The following is a 20,335-nucleotide window of genomic DNA, read 5'->3' as shown; positions in this document are numbered from 1 at the left end:
CTCTATTTATAGATTTTCTGGAGTGGCATGACCCGTAAATAGGTGTGAGATCAGGGGCGAATAGGGAGTGGTCGAATGGATGGCCGATATTGAATCCTACGATCATGCACCGTTCGTTGGTCATTTGAATGCCTTAGTGATGTCGGAATTCAGTGATCTTGGGCTCGTTGGATTCGTCTCGTCGAGCCCTTCGATTAGAGTATAAGCTCGTCAAAATCGGAGTCCGTTTGGTAACTCAAATTGTGGTTTGAACCTTCCAACAGCGCTTCGGGTTCATGATTTGGACCCATTTGGGCTCGGATTGGGTCGAACTTGGTGTCGTTAGGTTCGTATTTCCGAGTCGCTCAGTTCGACAGTAAGCTCTCTGAATTCCGACACTAAGGACGATTATATCCTGTGTGATTGCGTTTGAACTTGTAAGGTAAGTATAGGTACTACTATCTCCATAGGGGTGAGTGGCCGTTTGCCGACTGCCCTATAGGGCAAGACTCCCTATGGCTAAGTACTATTTTGACCACATGCCTGCTCCCAATTAAGCCCCATGGATTGAAACCTGATGAGGTACATGCGATATGCCTTCATGGGCATATAATAATCATAAAATAAAGTGCCGCTTCTTTGTTATGACTTTTCTCCATGCATCATTGTAGAATAACCCAAGTGCAAAACTTTCCTAATCTCTCCTTGAACTCATTGATGCGGGTGCTATCGCTAAATCTCATGAGCGACCGAGTGTATGCCCCCCCCACACCAGAGTCCTTATTAAAATTATGCATGTTAGAATCTTCAAAAACTTCATAATCATATGCCACCTGCTCTAGAGTCCTCATTTAGTTTATGCCTCATCATTAAATTATGCATAATCTTAATGAATCTCATAAGCATCAACAACATCATAATGGTTCTCAAATCATTTCTTTACCGCTCTTGTTCTATGAGCCACTTAAGAAATCCTTTTATTCCTTGAAGAATCGAAGAACACCTTATGTGTATCCAAAAATGTGCCCACTCTCCTCTGGATACAAAATAATTTAACAGTATCCTCCAGATTATTACAGATTGTAAATTTTCTTTTTCTCACGCGTTAGATTCCTTGGAAATCTTCTCAGCCTTGGCAATAACCTCATCAATACCTCCGACCATGTAAAATGATTGCTCAGGGAGATCATCATACTTGCCATCAAGAACACCCTGCCAACCAATATGTAACAATTCAAGATTATAATTATAAAAATAAAGGCATGCACTTCTGATTTACTATTGCAAAAAAAAAATCAATTTTACTAAACCCTAAACCTCCACTCTCTTCTTTTGAAAAACCACTTAATATAAATAAAACCAACAATTCTAAAACTATATGATAGTACAATCTACAGTATCAAAACTCTTTCTAACCTGGAAGCTAGTGATACACTCTTTCAAATCCACATATTTCCCTGGCGCACCAGTGAAAACTTCAGCAACGTGGAAAGGCTGGCTAAGAAACCTTTGAATCTTCCGAGCACGAGCAACAGTAAGCTTGTCATCTTCACTAAGCTCATCCATTCCAAGAATTGCAATAATATCTTGAAGATTCTTGTAGTTCTGAAGAACCTTCTGAACGCCACGGGCAGTGTTATAATGCTCTTCTCCTAATACATGGGGAGAAAGCATTCTAGACGTGGAGTCCAGAGGATCCACAGCAGGATAGATACCCAGTTCAGAGATCTGGTCATATATAAAAAGACAAATCATGACTGAGAAAGAATGCATGCATCATAATTAATCTATTTAAAAGAATAGATGCTTGTAAGGGAAGAAGATCAAGTAGATAAAAGGAAACCTGTCTTGAGAGCACGGTGGTGGCATCAAGATGGGCAAAAGTTGTTGCTGGTGCAGGATCCGTCAAATCATCAGCAGGTACATAAATGGCCTGCACGGATGTAATAGAACCCTTCTTTGTTGTTGTGATTCGTTCTTGCAGTCCTCCAAGATCAGTGGCTAAAGTTGGTTGGTAGCCAACAGCAGAAGGAATACGACCAAGTAAAGCAGACACCTCAGAGTTTGCCTGAAAAAATTCAACTAAATAAGGATAAAAAACGGATAAAGCAAATTGGTAATATGAATGATCCATGGTAGTGGACCAACCTGGGTGAAGCGGAAAATATTATCAATGAAGAGAAGCACATCTTGCCCTTCAGCATCACGAAAGTATTCCGCCACAGTCAACCCAGTTAGACCAACACGAGCACGAGCACCAGGAGGCTCATTCATTTGCCCGTATACGAGAGCGCACTTGCTCTCATCCTAATAACAAGAAGCTGAATTATGTCTGGTTGAATTAAGACAGAAGAGATAAACATATGAACATGAATGTTTGCCTGTTTGTCTCCAAGCTTAATCACACCACTCTCAATCATTTCCCTGTACAAGTCATTGCCTTCACGAGTGCGTTCTCCGACACCAGCAAAGACAGAGAAGCCACCTAACCCACAAAACATCAAATAATGCACTTAACTTTGACAATCAAAGAAAAAAAAAAAAGAATAACGAAACATTTTATCAACTGACCATGAGCTTTAGCAACATTGTTTATTAATTCCATGATAAGCACAGTTTTCCCTACGCCAGCACCACCAAATAGCCCGATCTTGCCACCCCTCTGATAAGGAGCAAGAAGATCCACAACCTTAAAAAATCAGAAAGAGAAGGATTACTTGGCAGAGATGGATAAATGGCTTAATTGAAATACTCCAAGATTTTAAAAACCCGTGTAGAGAATGCGATTGCTAATAATGTCAAATTTAGTACCTTAATACCAGTAACAAGGATCTGTTGCTCCGTAGCCTGATCAACAAAGGCAGGTGCTTCACGATGGATGGGAAGAAAATGATTGGTCTCTATAAAGATTGAAAGGGAATAAAAATCAAGAGCAAATGTGACAGATAACAATGTGGTGAACATTAACTGCTCGAAAAGCTCATCCTACAATCTTATTTCAAGAAAATAAAATCAAACCGAAGCATGATAAAAATGGAATTGTAAATCTCAAGCTACAAAAATTACACATATAACTTACTTATTTCTCCTCTCTCATCAATAGGTTCTCCAATAACATTCATGATACGGCCGAGGGTAGACCTACCTACAGGAACCTACAAACAATAGTCAGATATATGCCAATAAGCATTTGCAGTTGGATCAGATATAGGAAATACCTACCATTTTTTTATTCTGTGCAAAATAAAGGAACAACCAATAAAAATTCAGCCGCTACACAGTTAGCAGCAAACTTACCATACAAATAAATAATTCACGATCATTTGAGCTTCATTTGCTGCAGCTTACTTTCTCAAGAACATTTCTATTCTGTTTTTTTTCCGAAAACAATTTTCCTAAGATAACTTTTTTAGTCAAGCAGATAAGAAAATTATACAGTTTTTTAAATCCATTGGTAGTTTTTCTTAGTAAAAAAGTTAGTAAAAACAAAGCCTTAACCTTCAAAGAGAGAATTATAAAGTCAGATAAACAGAGCATAAACAAAATTTCCAATTTAAAAGACATTTTTATACAAAATAAACAAACTATGAAAAAAAAAAACCCTTCTTACTGTTTTTAGACCCATGTTTTATTGAAAAATAGCGATTATTAGTTTGCTATATATTAGATTAGTGGCAGAACTTTATATTAAAAACCAGAAGCAAATAACATGAGCGTGAGAATAACTAAGACAAGATATGTGCGCTACAAGGTCATAATTAACAAAAAGGCCCAAGCGTGAGTCACTATTATAGTGACTGGCTTATGCCATGAATAGCAGTCACAATCCGCACAAGCCACCAAACCAAAAACTAGTCAGAATATTTTAAATAACGGCAAACCATCAGAAAATATTGCTATTTGCTTCCTTGATCATGTTCTATGATCTAAGCCTAGCTTGCTTGACTTTATGCCCTATTATGGAAAGGTGAGGTAAAGCTAAGGAGGTGAGGTAAATCTAAGGCACCTCGCACACCTTGAGTGTCATTACAAGGGCATTTGTCTGAATGAGTGTTTTGCATTAAGTCACCACATAATAACGTGAGCATCTTACCTGAATCGAAGAGACATCTAATAATACTTCAAACATGAAAGATGAGTAGTATTTTAATGATGATAATATGAATATGATAGGAGGATCATGACAATTGAATATTGTTGGGAGTAAACAAAGAACAAAACAATCAAGAAAACAAAAATCGAAGAAATAACACCATAATTTAACGCGAAAAAGTTCAAAAAACTACGGAGCCAACCCACACCAAGAAGTCTGCTATAAAAATGCAAGTAACTATACATATCGTCCACACTCAGATTGTCTTCTTCACTTTAGACTCACCTTCGTCTTTGGATGCAGATACAAGAGAGTTCAACCCTCCAATTTGTTACAATTTTTTAAAAACGAAGAGAAAACTAACTCAACTAACCCATGTCACTTTGGCGCCGACTCATTTGTCTCAAAACGAGTTCGCAGCTTGCGCCGCTAAGATCCTTATCCCAAAGGGGATCTACAGTGCCTTGATGCTAGATTTACAACGCCACAACGCAGTATGGACAAGAAATTTTTTTACACCAGAGGAGGAGATAAGCAAAAAACCCAAAATTCAATCCAAATCTTTTAAAAGGGGTCATCAATTTAAAGAAGAGAAAATTAAGGGAATCAAGTTAATAATCCATCTTTACTCCATCATGATGGACCAAAATGATCCCCAACTATATTAGAAGACTATTTTGATCCTTTAAGTCTTTAAAAATGAATCAAAATAGTTCCATGGTGAGACTATTTTAATTTCTATTTAAGGGATTGAGGGACAAAATAATCCTTTAATATAGTGGTCATTCATAAAGAGTCATCAAATCATTTTGATCATTTTTTCTTTACATATATATAGGATATTAAATAGAATAGTTTAGTGGCTTCTATCATGAAGAGCAGCTTAGACACTTCTATCAAACATGTGATACAACTAGGAAATAAAAATAAAAAACAAACAACAAATAGGAAAATTACAGTAAAACCAAAGTTGTGGCTGATTTTATATTAATACTTCAATAAGGAACAACAAGATACAGGTGATCTACAATTCAAGAGGTAGATCAATTCTCTCAAATAACCTAGAAGCCGCTTAGAAGCCTTCAAGAAAAACTACAGCAGAAAATCCAACAAAAAATATAAAACATAAACCCTAGACAACTACCCTTAAATAGCCATAAAACATAAGAAACATATTTAGAAGCTTCCTAATAAAAATCTCCCTAAATAAATCCTTTCTAACATATAATAAACCAATTAGGAAGCTTTCCTAAATAATTAAAATCTTTTTAACATATAATAAAACCAATTAGGAAGTTTTCCTAAATAATCTAAACACAATTAGGAAAATTTCCTTACATATCTCCCTCTCCTAATTCAAACCCCACATTAATTCCTTCCTTCAAAATTTTCCTTGCATATGGAATTATAGGTTTGGTGGGCGCCATCGCAGGGGGGGGGGGACGAAACCTCTGTTGTTGTTAGCTGAGCCGGTCTCCTCCCGTATCAACTAATTATAGGTGGATTTTTTTTTTTGGTGATCTTGTGAATTACATCATAATTTTCATTAAGAAAAACCTAGGATCTAATATGCCTACTTTCTTGTTTCAAATTTGGCATTAGATCTTATGGTTGCATCATCATGTTTACTAAAATTATGCCATAATAACTACATTAATAAAAATAATAATAATGAAGAAATTCAAATGAATTTGGGAAGCTATGGTTCAAAACAATAACAATACGATTACTATGAAGCTCATAGTTACATTCTTACTTTCGATGAAGATATGATATTTAAATATTTTTTAAAATGGATTAATAACTTGAAAGATTTCTCTAAATGATATGATTTATTTGATTCCTAAAGAGTTGAACATACTAATACAAAATTAATAGAGCAAGTTTAATTATTTTGGTAAAGTGTCATAAGTCAAAGAATATTAGCAATGATTGATATGAAAAATAAATAAAAAAAGCAATATTTATCATTCAATGATCATAAAAATAAACTATAAGTTAAATTTAAAAATTGCGTGCAAAGTCAATATGGAGTATCATGTAAGGTTCAGAGAGCTCTCTCATTTCCACTCTTCTCTCCCTTAGTGTTCAGAAGTTCTATGAGGATGACAAATTTGTGCTTCCTGGTCCAGATGGCGCAGTGATCAAGGAAGTAAGGGATAAGAGGCTCATACTCCCTCCAAGGCTGAACATTCTCGGAGCAAATCAAAGTGCAGGTCTTGAAGTCGGTCTACTGAGAAGGTCGTAAAGACTGCTCAGTTCAAGGCACACTGAGAGAAGAGGAATGCTGACCTCCATGTATGTCAAATCAGCATGAGTAAAAGAGGTAAATTTAGTGACTAGAGCGATAGTCGGCAAGCATGATGCGCCACTTGAATGATCAAATGACTTCCGATCATCAAACAGACTGTGACGCCTTGATTGGAGCTTCGAATTTACTTGAGAGGGAGCACCTCACAGTCGAATCGAGTGAGAATAGTCAAAATTAGCGACCAACACCCAAAATCGACGCGCGACGCTACCCAAATGACGTCCGATCATAAAATAGAATTCGTCGTTGCATTCGAAACATCAACAATACCCAAATTCACTATAATTAAAAGCATACACCCAGGTAAATCCTCTTGCCAATGTATAGTGAGAACATCCATAACTAAAGCAAAAAAGATAAGGACTTATGGACTTAATAAAAATATATATATAATAAAAAATAAAATTAGATGCCACATTATCCCTTATCTATGCTAAAATCCTGTATAAATCCCTATAATTTGACGACGCATTCACTGTACACTATGCACCAAACTGTCCCATCTCTCATGATCTCTACTCAAATCTCGCTCCTGCTCAAGACAACGACATTCCACTGTCGTCGTTAAAAGCAAATCGAATGAAGCCTTCACTCTTCTTTGATTTCAAGACACCAGCACTTGAGCGACCTTCTACTTCCTCACACGAGAGCTCCATTCCCTACAAGCTGGAAATCCCAAACTACTCTTGATTCCTAGCCTCTTCGGCTTCACTGTGCCGAATCCCACAGCTCGCCAATCCCATCCTTCTCTAGCCGAACACCTCTTCCCCGTTTGAACTTGACCGAGCTCGATCATCTGCAAACCAACGTCTCACCCGATCAGCCATCCTTTCCAATCAATCGTCCGACTTCAACAAGCCGCACCTAGCCCGTCAGCTGCATGATCGACTCCCTATGGCTACCTCCGACCAATCTAATCTTGCCAAGAAACCTCAGCTTTCGATCCCGCTTAGAGATCCCCAACCGCCTCCATAGCCCGTGCCTCAAGCCATCAACAACTGCATCCCATCACCCTTTCAAACACCATAGCCGAGACCACTCACATCTTCCATATTCGATTTCGATAATAGATCCCTCCTCTTTCCTCGCACAAGAAGCCCAGAGCTATCGAACCCCTCAACCATTCGCACACCCAGTTGAACATGATGCAACAACTGTTAGCCTTGAGTACACAATGTTGAACCACAAGTAGTGTTAAACAAAGGTTGCAATGTACAATAACTCATTTGCAAGAGACAACGAGCGCCCCAAAGAGAAATATTATAATTCACCTGTAAACAGAAGCAGAGAATTCGTCGTAAAAACTACGGACCACTGGTAAATTGAGGCATTAGATTTGCGGCGTCAAACTGTCACGCCAGATAGATTAGTTTACTTACAAATGACAAATGGAAGGCTTCTGATGCGTCATGCAGCGTATCTGCCGGCAGAAATACACTCCTGCAAGTTGAATGTTGACGAAGATAACAACAAGCTGATGACAAATGAGCAAAACCACACTGTCGAAGCATGACAAATGAAACTCAATGTGTTGTTAAACAATGCCACCGGATCCACAACATGCACACAAGCGGACAAAAGACATTTATAAATTCCCAAATGAAACTCTACGCACTGCTCAACGACAGTTATTTGCACAACAGATCATTGTAAAAACACCCCTTGTGCATCGAAAAGCATGCTGACACATTCATAATATGCATACATTTGCAATGTGCAAGATGCATCATACAAATACATCACTTAATGTGCAAAATACAACACGGATATACATGATGCAACATACAAAATGCACTATGCAAATGCATGATACAAACACATCATGATTGCATGTAGTTAGGAATGAGTAGACATATTACATGCATCCTCACCTAACATATAAATATACTAGTAACATATACATCGTTGCATACAAGATATATGTTGCAATATGCAACATGTATCATGAAAACACATCATACAAGATGCAAATACACGTGCCAACGCACATATATATGCATAGTGTGCATGCATAACATGTAGATGTGTCACATACGTCCATTACATTGCATAAGCTACCACAAAAAACACATCATGCAAGCACATTATCTAACGTGTAAAATGTGTTGTGCAGTAGCAGCGCGCTACACCGACATGCAAATAAGTCATGCACTGCATGCAATCATCATGCTAATGCGTTATGCGAGTAAACAAGTAATGCATTTATGCATCATACATGCATATCATGCAAAGAGGCCATACACTATGTTCATGCATTAAATGTATCATGCAAAGAGGCCATACACTATGTTCATGCATTAAACCACAATGCTGTATGTTAGCAAAACATGCAAGATGTAAATATATACGCCAGTATGTTAGCATGCAAATATGTCGTGTACACTCACTGCACTGTATACATATAACCACTACGTAAATACATCATGCAAAATACATGCAAAGGCATATACCTGCATGAGCCTCGACAAGCATGTTGTATACACACATGTGACGTCTGAAGATGTTGTGCGGGTCAAAAAATAAACTTAAGTTTGAGCCCGATCATTCTATGTGAATTGATAGGAGTTGACATGGATTGAATAACCAAACAAATGTATGATCGTGGCATTGACCGGGATATTTGTTTATATGTCCATATTAGGTCTTCAAGGTTTACAACAAGAAGAGGTTCACTAATAAAGGCATAAAACCAATGACAAACCTAATTATCTGTCGATAAGTAGACAGAGTTGACAAGGTTTAACAAACAAAGTGAAATTACCCATAAGTACCCCAATGATAACTGTGTTAACAAAAATCTCAGTCGGAGGGGACCCCAAATACTTTAAAATGCCTCACAAATTCTTATAAAATACAACCATTTAAAGAGACAATAAAGTAACTCTAATGATGTCCGTGTTGAATAAAAATCTGAATTTACAGGATATAAAATCCTCTGAGATAAATCCTACTCGTAGCCAAACAGCTCCTAAACCATTTATATTGAAAGAATTACCAAAAATGAAAAAATGTTGAAGGCGGATAACATGATTTTACTGGACAAACAAATCAAAAGAACCATTGAAATCAAAACTAACAGAAAAGGTTGCACCAACAAATATAATGGGGGAAAAAATCAACTAAACTACAGGTTTCAATGGCCACAGCTTTTAGATGAAGACTTCTATCAACCTGAATTTTATTCATACCCAATGATAGCAGTTAGAAATGAACCAGATCGACCAAGAATCTCACCTCATCTCCTGCGTTTCATGCATCTCTAGATCCAACATTCCCGAGAATGCCTGACGGGTCTAAGCCACACTACTCTAGATCAAAGTAAGTTACTAAAATCGAAAGAAGGATTGTTCTTAAAGTTCCCATTGCAACAAACGCCACGCCATATTCCCGATTCCACCTCACTTTTACCTACAAAAAAAACAGGCCGACGTAAAGAAAATAAGGAAAACAAGGAAACAAGTGCAAGATGGTTTCATTCTCGTAGATCTAGGTTTAAATAAAGAAGATTTGTACCTTAACAAACCAATCAATGATAGAAACCAAAATGGAACTGCTATTTTCATAAGCACATAACTCACCTCCTTCAACAAAGGCCATAAGTAGCTAAGCTCGCTTCAATAGACCACCGACTATCCACAACTTCACTGGATCGTCAGGATCTTGTCAAAGAAACTCCCGTAAACACGGCTGAAATCGCCAGAAGAACACCGGAGTGAATTCGGAAACCATCAAACCGCGATGATGATCAATAGCTATGTTGCACCGATACACCTATTTATGAAGGCGTGTTGTATCCGATACACCGATACACGGATATGCCTCCGATACTCCACCGATACGTGTCGGATACGCCAAAGCCATATCCAATTAAAATATTATTTAATTTCAAAAGGACACGCGTATCCGATACGCGTGTCCGTTGAAAAAAAAAAAGAAATCCGAAAAAAAAGACGCGTCATATTTACTTTCGTGGTTGCGAGCAAGATTCTCTCATTTCTGAGATGGATTTGAGTCTCTTGATGATATGAAAATATTAAAAATTACTAATCTTTCACTTGATGAGCCTGAATTAGAAGCTATTATATTTATTGAAGATGATATAGAAGTTCAAAGACAAACCAATGAAGAAGATAATTATATCATTTATTCTATTGAATAATTGAAACTTCATGTGATAGATAATTTAGAAGACTTTGGTGACCAAGAGTCATTGCGTGATAGGTGAAGAATTGATCCAAAAATGTGGTGGATTATACATGTTGCTTCAGCCCTTCTACTTCAATCAATTGCCATAAAATTGCTTGGCCAAGTTTCATCCTCATCTTGTTGTGAAAGAAATTGGAGCACATACTCATTCATCTAATCAATGAAGAGAAATAAAATTACTCCACAACGGGCTGAAGATTTAGTTTATGTGCATACAAACCTTCGACTACTCTTAAAGAAAACTTCAACTTATATGGAAGGAGACAACAGGAAGTAGGATGTTGTTGGAGATGGATTTGAATCTCTAGAGGATATGAGAATATTAGAAATTGCTAATATTTCACTTGATGAGCCTGAATTGGAAGCTATGATATTCATTGAAGATGATATAGAAATTCAAAGACAAACCACCGAAGAAGCTAATCCTATCATTCCTTCTATTGAATAGTTCAAACTTAAAATGTTGGACAATTTATGTTTTTGTTTTTATTGTTGTACTAGACATTTAAATATTTAATGCTTACTTTTATTTTGATATTATAAGATACAATGCTACAAATGATGTTACTTTCAAATTTTTTTGTCATTTCAAATATTATGCTTTGATTAATTTGTTATTTTTTATGTATGATTTATATATTATAATGTCGTATCCGCGCCGTATCCATATCCTGTATTTTTAAGAATTATCGTGTCCCGTATCCGTATCGTGTCGCCGTATCCGTATTGGCGCAACTCCAATGCACAAACTACCAATCTCCTCTTGCTCCCAGCTGGGCGTTCACTACCCTCATTTTATAGCGGACCCCTTTATTGGCAAAACCCTCACCTGAGGGCAAAATCTAAACATGAAAATGGTTATAACTTGAATGTAGGGACTGTTTTATTCGACCACACCGCAAGCGCTAAATGAGCATTTTAGAAAGGATTTTTTAGGGTTTTGGGAAAGAAATTTGAATGTAGGGACTGTTTAGGGATTTCCTTTTAATTTGTATGTATTAAATAGTTTGTTTTCCTAGGGTCAAGACATCTTGAATTTGGCTGAAATTTGAGATATATGATACTTAGGTTTTCTTTTGGGCTTTAGCAGTGTCTAGAGATTTGGGAGAGATCGATCCTCCTCTCGAATAGAGGATCAATTGTATCTTGCTATTTTACGTTTCCCTTTCATCAAATAATACAAATTATCTACTGTTTTTGTGGTTTTGTGTGGATTTTGGTAGAGAAAGCTCGTTGTTTTCCGACGATTGATAGGAAATACTTGAGATCTACAAGTACTTCCTATCAAATTAGTATCAGAGCACGTCGATTGAAGGAGAACCAATAGCCAAAAGGAAAGTGAAAGTTTTGGAGGGAGAAATTGGGCAACTCAAAGCAAATTTTGAGGGAAATATGGCTGATTTTCAAAGTCAGATTACATCCATCAATGAAAAGATGGAGGAAAAAATCGCCGTGGTGGAAGACATGTTGAAGAAATTGCTTGAAGCCAAAATCAAACCGATGACATCAGAAGCAAAGGAAACTACCGGTGGCCATGGAAGAGATGAGAACCCTAACACGTCTAGGGGAAAGGAAAAGTCAGAAGTGGAGATCCTGGAGGGAGAAGACGGAATGCCTCCTCTAGAACCACTTTCTAGGAAAGAGATGAGCATTGGCTACGCAAGCAGAGGTGCTGAATTTGTAAGGAGATGAGATGCTTTCGAAAGCTGGGGTGTTGATTTTGAAAGAAGAAGAGGGGATTTGATGAATGGGGTGGGTATGATTGTCGGAGAGAAGATCGTGATAATTGGGGAGCACCTTTGCTTCGAGGAATGGGAGTTTATGGAGTATTTAGGGGAAACGGGTATGACCTGAGTGTGAGAAAATTAAAGATGCCAATCTTTGAGGAGGAGGATGCGCACGGGTGGATCTACAAGGTAGAATGATATTTCGCCGTCAATGGGCTGACAGAAGAGGAGAGACAGACAGTGGTGGGCCTATGTTTAGAAGGGAAGGCTTTGTCTTGGTATCAGTGGAGGGACATGTGACGACTCATACGGAGTTAGAGAGAGCTCAAGAATTGTTTGGTAGAATGTTTTCTAACTGGCAGGGGAGGAGACTTCTACGAGCAGTTCTTCTCCTTGACGCATGAGGATTCAGTGACGGAGTACCGAGAAAGATTTGAGTACCTTGCTAGCAAATTGGATCGCCTTTCTGAGACAGTGCTAGAGGGAAACTTCATGAAGGGATTGACACCAGAGATCCGAGCAGCAGTTAGAGTAATGAGGCCTCGTGACTTGGGAGAGGCTATGGAGCTAGCTCAATTGGTAGAAAATCAAAGGTACCTGGAGAAATCGACGGGAGGCAGCAGCTCAGGAGGCTCGCACAGGATGACCACCACCTTATTGAAATCCAAGGAGCCAACACCGGAGACTCTTCGGAGGACTTCGAAGGAAAAGACTACAGGAGGAAGACCTGTGGACAACTTCAAGAAGCTCACAGAAACAAAATTACATGAGAAGAGGGTGAAGGGGCTCTGTTTCAGATGTGACGAGAGGTATACACCGGGGCATAAGTGTAAGGACCGAACTCTTCAGGTTCTTACCATTTGTATGAAGAAGGAATGGCGGGTGTCGTCTTTCCACCTTGCGAACAAGGTGAATATTTGGGAGGGGAGTATTGTTAGACCGGTCCAATGGACTGGTCTAGCCGGTCCAAGTGGGACTGGCCCAGGCGGAATCGAGGTGGAGCGTCCGCCTCTTTCGGCAATCGACTGCAATGCAAGCACCAAATGAGCATTTTAGGAAGGAATTTTTAGGGTTTTGGGCGGGCAATTTGAATGTATGGATCAATTGTATCTTGCTATTTTCCATTTCCCTTTCATCAAATAATACAAATTATCTACTGTTTTTGTGGTTTTGTGTGGATTTTGGTAGAGAAAGCTCGCTGTTTTCCGACTATTGATAGGAAATACTTGAGATCTACAAGCACTTCTTATCAGATTCATTCTCAATCTGTCTCTTGCCAGTAAGGATGTGATACATATTCTCTAACCGATTTTTTCACCGCTAAATGACATCACATGTAAACAGTTATGACCATAACCCTCTAATCGGGTTATTTTACCGCTAAATGAAATCATTAAATCACCGTCATTGCTAGAGCTCATATGGTCCCAACGACGCTAAATCATTGAGTAATTAATTAATAAGATATAACCGATAAGGCACAAAGGCTTCTGTTAGCTAAGGTGGCTTCAAATTTACCCCCTTAGATAAACATTCACCCCAAATCTACAAAGTACCCTTGAACGAAGCAACCCATGGCTTTTGATAAGGATCCTTTTTGTCAGGTTGGGTCGACTACCTCCTATGACTAAGTAGATCTAGGATTATGATGACCCATGAAGACGAAACCATATGATCTTGATCGGGTCTATTATTATTTTCCCCACCATCATCTTTAAGTACAAGGTGGTAAATTTCTAATTTTAAATATTAAATTTTCGAATACCTAAATATGTTATTTTATGTCGGATACTATATATCTGTTTGACGACTAACCTTAATCAAAAGTTCTCTCTCGTTACCAAGATAGATAATTAACTATAGGGGCTTGTGTCTATAAAAAATCTAAACTCAAATCATAAAGTCCTCACAAAATGAGGGCGAAATCTCTAGGTAATGTCTTATCTAAAACCCAATATTTCTTCTGAAAATTGTCTCTGAACTTGCTCGTTAAAACTCTCCTTGATAACTCGGAGAAAGAAAGGGGCTGTGGAAATGCCAGGGCGCAAATTTTCAGAGCCTACAAGGAAGATCATCTATGTTAAGAGACTTTGTGGCTCGCGCTCCCCTCCTCAAGAGAAGGCTAATTGAGATTCTCAACAACCCATGCTTGTTGTGTTAAAGTAGTTAGAGACTTCAATTTCTTGAAGTGGCTATCGAAATTTGCATTAAGTGTGATGATATATTGATACAAACAACCTACTCGACCTCTCAAGTCATCGTGCGAAGCCTGAAAGAGCTCAAGAACATCAATTCACATGAGGAATTAATAAACATGGATGTTACTATTGAGGAATGCAATCATTAAGAGGTCTACGACTAGGTATGTCAATTGGATTTGGATGTCCCATGTTGGGATGGTGTTGTGTCCTTTCATGGTATTCATGGATCGGAAGATGATGTGAGAAAGGAGTTAAATAATTCTAGAGAGATTTCTAGCAGGAGTGAAACTTCCTTAAAAGCAACCACTAGTGATCATAAGAATACAACTGAAGACACATATGATGTTTGTCAAAATGCCTCAATAGCTAGAGATGCAGTTTTAGGTCCACACAACCTTCCCATTTGCCCCATTGTGAGTCCACACACCATTGGAGGAGTTCCCCATGGGTCATTTTCTTGGAAGAAGCTGAGTTACACACAACTTAATGAGATCAATTGGGCCGATGTGCTAGCAAAGGATAGGGTTTCAATGAGACTTAATAAGGATTTGTTCAAGAGAACATCCCCAAATTGGAAAGAGCTTTAGTTGGCAAGCTTTTAGGCAAACACATCCCATATATTCTTTTGCACAACGAGCTCAAAAGGAAGTGATCGCACTTTTCAGTTGATCACAGTTGCCTCAAATTGTTTCATATGCCTCTTTTAGTGCTCTGATGCAAGAGATGCAGTTTTGAGTGGTGAATTGTGGACAACGATGGGGATATTATTGGATTGGATTGGTGGTCACCCATATTCTCGCCAAATTCAATGCAAGGTTTGAAATCTCTAATTTGGATTAGAAGGCACCTAACAACTTAATTGGTGGGAACTTGGTCCTCTCATGTGAGCAATGTTGAGTTCTTGTTATGTGAATTGTAGTGGGTGTCATAATTTACTTAGGCCTCTGTCAGAGCATTGAGATACAAACCATCCTTTGTAGTTGTTTCACCCCTTTTTTTAGTATCCCCCCTTTGTAGTAGTTTATAATTTACTTTTTTGATGCACACTACAATAATATGGGAGACCTCACCTTGCCAGCTGAGGGGCTTTTTGCTTTTGTTTCTTTTTGGCTTTTAATTTGGTATACTTTCAGTTGTTCTTATGCATGGAATGATATAAATAGAATTGATCTTCCCAACACTTTTTTCATTTGCCAAGGGAGGACCCATATTGGCCTCTCCAAACTAGCTTGTATTCTCTTGCACTTTTTTTGTTCTTTTAATTAATTCAAAATGCAACTTTCAAGGAGTATGATGTAAGGTTTACAAGGCTTGCTTCTAAATATTCTAACCCTAGACTATTTACTACCATTATCTATATCATAAGAGGCCTCAGGAAAGAGATTAAGAATCAACACTCAAAAGACATTACATGAGATTTAATACAAGTCAATTGATAGCTAAAAGCATTACAATCATCTATTAGGACAATTACATTTGTGATTATGTCCTAAAAGAAAAAAAAATTACATTCTCCTCCAAAGTTTGTCAAACATTTATCAAAACAAGAACCATGCAGTCAAATATGATGCAAAAACAACAAAACAACAACAATATTAAGTCTTTATCCCACTACGTGGGGTCAGCTACATGAATCCTTTTTCTCAATGATATTCTATTAAGAGTCAAATTCTCATTTAAATCTAATTAAAAAAATATCATTTTTAATACTTTCAAACCAAATCTTTCTAGGTCTACCTCTGGATCTAAAACATCTTCTCTCCTAACAGAGTTATCAGAAGGCCAACATTTTATGTGAACAAACCATCTAAGTAGACTCTCTCTAATCTTATATGCCACTAGGGCTGCAAATGAACTGAGAGTACAAGCTACTCATGGCTCATCTCAATTACAACTCATTCATGATTGTTTGTTTAACTAATCAAATAACTTTGAATAATTTTTGAAATACTCGACTGTTAAATAAACAAACATGAATAGCTAGGTGTTCGGCTCGTTTATATTCATGAACAATATTGATTAAAGATCGTGAACAAACTCGATAAGAAGATCGTTAAGAAGCTTGATTAAATCTTTATTTAGTATATTTTCACATAATTTTTATAATAAATTATTCTTATTATATAAATTAATTAATTTTCTATATTGTTTTATTTCAATATAATGTATTTTTTCATAAACAACAAGTGTTTATTCATGTTTGTAGCATTTTTTATTTAAAGCGTTCATGAACAAGTTTGCTTACAAGAAGAATCATTTTATGAGCTTATTTATTCATGAACGAGCTCGTTTGGTAAATCGAAAACACTCACTATATATACTTAAAAACAGGCTCTAAATGATTGTTTGTTAGTAGGCTCAATAAGACTCATTTGTTTAAAGTTCGATAAGCATAAATAAACTGAACATGAACTAAACACAATCCAAAATATGAACGTCTATTCTTTTAAATGAACCAAATTTGAACGCAAACAAAAAAGCTCGAATCGAGCACGAACCAAGTTTAACAAACTAATAATAAACAAGCTCAAACATGAGCACGTAAATACTCGAATTGGCTCGGTTCATTTGCAGTCCTATCTGCAAACACTTAACTTAATTTTATGCTTCTTTTTTAATGGCTAACATTCCGCTCCATAAAGCATTGCAAGTCCAACACCATATTTAGAATTTTACTTTAAGTTTGAGGGTACTTTTCTATCTTACAACAGGCCCAATGCATTCCTCGACTTTTACCATCCAACTTGAATTCTACTAATAATATTCTCATCTATTTCACCATTGCTTCAAATAATAGACCAGAGATATCTAAAAATAGACTCTTTTTAATGACTTGATCAACCAATATTACAATCCCACCAATAGATCTATTACTACTCAAATTACACTCCAAGTATTCAATTTTAGATCTACTCAAACAAAAACATTTAGATTTCAAGGTTGACCTCCATAATTCAAGTTTTTTTATCAACTCACTCTCTAAAAACAAGCATACACATCCTATTGCAAATATCTATTAAGAACATCCATGACTAATGCAAAAAGATATGGTCCTAAAGCTGATCCTTGATGTAATCTAACTGAAATAGGAAAATACTTGATCAATTGAAATGCAATGAAATATGATATCATCAAAATTTAAAAATCTTCTTTAAGAATAGATTAAATGTGGAAAATGATATACAATTATATTATAAATCTACACCTATTGTAGAATCAGAATCTGCACCTATATTGAAACATGCTCAAGATTCTAAACATATATTTGAATAAGAGTGAGAAATTGAGTTTGAAAGCTAAATTGAGAATGAAATGATACCAAAATTGAAACCCAGAATTAAGCAAGTCAAAATCCGAAATTGAATTTAATTTTTCATAAGAAAAGGAAAAAAAATCTAGGATTATATCAGAGCCTAAGTTGTAATTGGAATCATAATCAAGCATTTAATTGTGAATATGTATGACTTTCTAATGGAAAATATATTAACTCTGGAACATAACTTAGGATCTCAAGCGGGGACAATAAATCATACAGTGATCGGAGAGCCCGTATTGAGCACCCTCTGCCCGCGCACGAGTCCCTCAGTCCCATCCATTGCGATTGTTCTCACCATGTTCTCTCCCAGGTGCTGTGCTACCTCCAAGACGAGACGGATCGGGTTATCAAGCACTTCGAGCGCCGTCAGGATCGGTGGCAGTCCCTCATCAAACCGGACGTCAACGACGGCTCCGATCACCTGGCAAACACGACCTACAGCACCTGCGCCAGTGAACTCATCAGTTACCTTTCCGCTGGGGTCCCCAGAGACCTTCGCCAACGATGGCGAAGACGGGGCAGGGGCTGTCGCAGCGGTAGCATACTCGACAGCCCGTGATAGTAGGAAACCGATGGGTGAAGGGCGGGAGATTGGGGGATGGGATCTGGGAATGGGAAAGGAAGACCTTGCAGCTGGAGTTCTGCGAGGAGAAGACCGGAGGAGGGTGGAGAGGATTCGGCGGGTGGCCATGGCAAGCTAGGTTGGTAGCTATTGATAAACGGTGGGTGATCAATCGAGAAAGCTAGGGTTTGCGTATTTTTGAGCCGTGGGATTTCGATTTCGATCTCAGTGGCTGCTGCGGCTGAGACAGGTAGGCATCCGTAAGCCTGCTCGACTGTGGGAGAGGATGTGGAGAGATGCGGAGAGATAAAAGGGAGAGCATGAAAGAAACGAAGAGATTATTCGCTTGTTCATATTGTGTGAGTGTGTCCAAGGAGAAATTATTTTGTGCAGAATTTGGTTATAGAGTTATGTTCGGATGTCAGTAAAATTATTACGTGTGGCATGCTTACGTGAAAAGTTAGGATATTCATTTGACTTCTTGTAACCAGCGTTTTACTGTAGCACTGCTACAGTAAAGCGCAGGTTACTGTAGACAGAGAGAGACCGAACGCATCTTTGCGTTCGGTCACCTGACGCAATAATTTGCCGTGTGAGTGTGTCCAAGGAGAAATTATTTTGTGCAGAATTTGGTTATAGAGTTGTGTTCGGATGTCAGTAAAATTATTACGTGTGGCGTGCTTACGTGAAAAGTTAGGATATTCATTTGACTTCTTACCCGACCCATTTGTCTTTTCGGACTTACTGTAGACGAAGAGAAATCCGCAACAAATAAGCAGAAAATGCGCAACATATATGCAACAAATACTCAATAAATACGCAACAAATATGCAATAAAATACTCAATCAATACACACATTTTACGCAACAATTACGCAATAAATACTCAATCAATACGCAAGTCAAATAAATATCGCTGACTTTTAACTTTCCACATAAGCATCCGAACACAGCTCTATAACCGGATTCCGCACAGAATAATTTCTCGTGCCTAACAAATGTTACGCGCACAGTAATTGAGTTTTTATTGGGCATACTCATATAATTAGGATAGTTCTTTCTCCAGTCTTGACTCTGCACATAATAATCTCTCAAAGAAATGAGACCTCTAGTTGGAGAATTTATTTTGTGCGGAGTTCGGTCCGTAGCTTTACGTCCGAACTCCAATTAAATTTTGACACATGAAGTGGACAAATGGATATTTAGTTGGATTTCATTTTTTATCTATGTCTTATCAACCCGACCCGACCCAGAGATTAAATTTTTTGAATTTGCAGGAGTTCTAAAGCTCGGAGCTAGGTCATTTTCCCATTTACATTTCATCCCAGCAGTTCACAGCTCATTTTCCCATTTGCATTTCATTTTAGAATTCATTAACTAATATTAATTAACGTGATCTTATGCAGATATGATTTCTGGAGCACTTCTCAATAAATGCCCATAAGTACCCTGATTTAAGACCACTTTTTCTTAGATGAGGCAATACATAAGTTTTTTATTATGCAGAGAAGTCTAACAATTTATTTGCTACCTTAAAAGAAAGGCAGATACATATGGATATTTGTCATAGAGCTTATTTCAATTAATTCCCCCTAAGATTAGAGATTTGCTAATATTAGTATAATTCTTGTGCAGATTTTTGATATCCCCTAGGGTGTTACTGGGGGGATGCAGAAAATATGAATGCTGACATAACTTCCATTAAAAAAACCACCAAATACAAACTCACACTCAATCTCCACACCAAATCTCCTCACCAACACCAAAAGAATTTCCCACCCATACCCCTCATTAAAAAATATTTTCAATAGAATTGAAGAGAGTTTGGGCACCAGGCTTATCGACTTGAAGCAAAGGTGGATTCTCTTAAATACAAGCTCATCTACCATATAATCCAATATAAAGTTGATCTAGAGAAAACTACTGCATCCTCATCCTCA

General features: G+C 37.6%; 1 protein-coding gene across 1 annotated transcript; it reads right to left on the bottom strand.

The window, feature by feature from the left end:
- Positions 1-898: 898 nt before the first annotated feature.
- On the bottom strand, positions 899-18,719 carry LOC110092212 (ATP synthase subunit beta, mitochondrial). Its single transcript, XM_020816656.2, has 9 exons — positions 18,051-18,719; positions 3,059-3,134; positions 2,791-2,879; positions 2,551-2,668; positions 2,361-2,464; positions 2,128-2,286; positions 1,823-2,047; positions 1,396-1,707; positions 899-1,191 (listed from the first exon to the last, which is right to left on the bottom strand). The coding sequence occupies exons 1-9, from the start codon at positions 18,522-18,524 to the stop codon at positions 1,078-1,080; spliced, it is 1,671 nt and encodes a 556-aa protein (XP_020672315.1). The 5' UTR covers positions 18,525-18,719; the 3' UTR covers positions 899-1,077.
- Between the last annotated feature and the right edge of the window lie 1,616 nt (positions 18,720-20,335).

Source organism: Dendrobium catenatum, unplaced genomic scaffold, assembly GCF_001605985.2.
Source record: "Dendrobium catenatum unplaced genomic scaffold, ASM160598v2 fragScaff_scaffold_1288, whole genome shotgun sequence".
NCBI classification, from domain to species: Eukaryota; Viridiplantae; Streptophyta; class Magnoliopsida; order Asparagales; family Orchidaceae; genus Dendrobium; species Dendrobium catenatum.
Note: the sequence above shows the minus strand (reverse complement) of the source record. Positions and strands in the feature narration are given on the sequence as shown.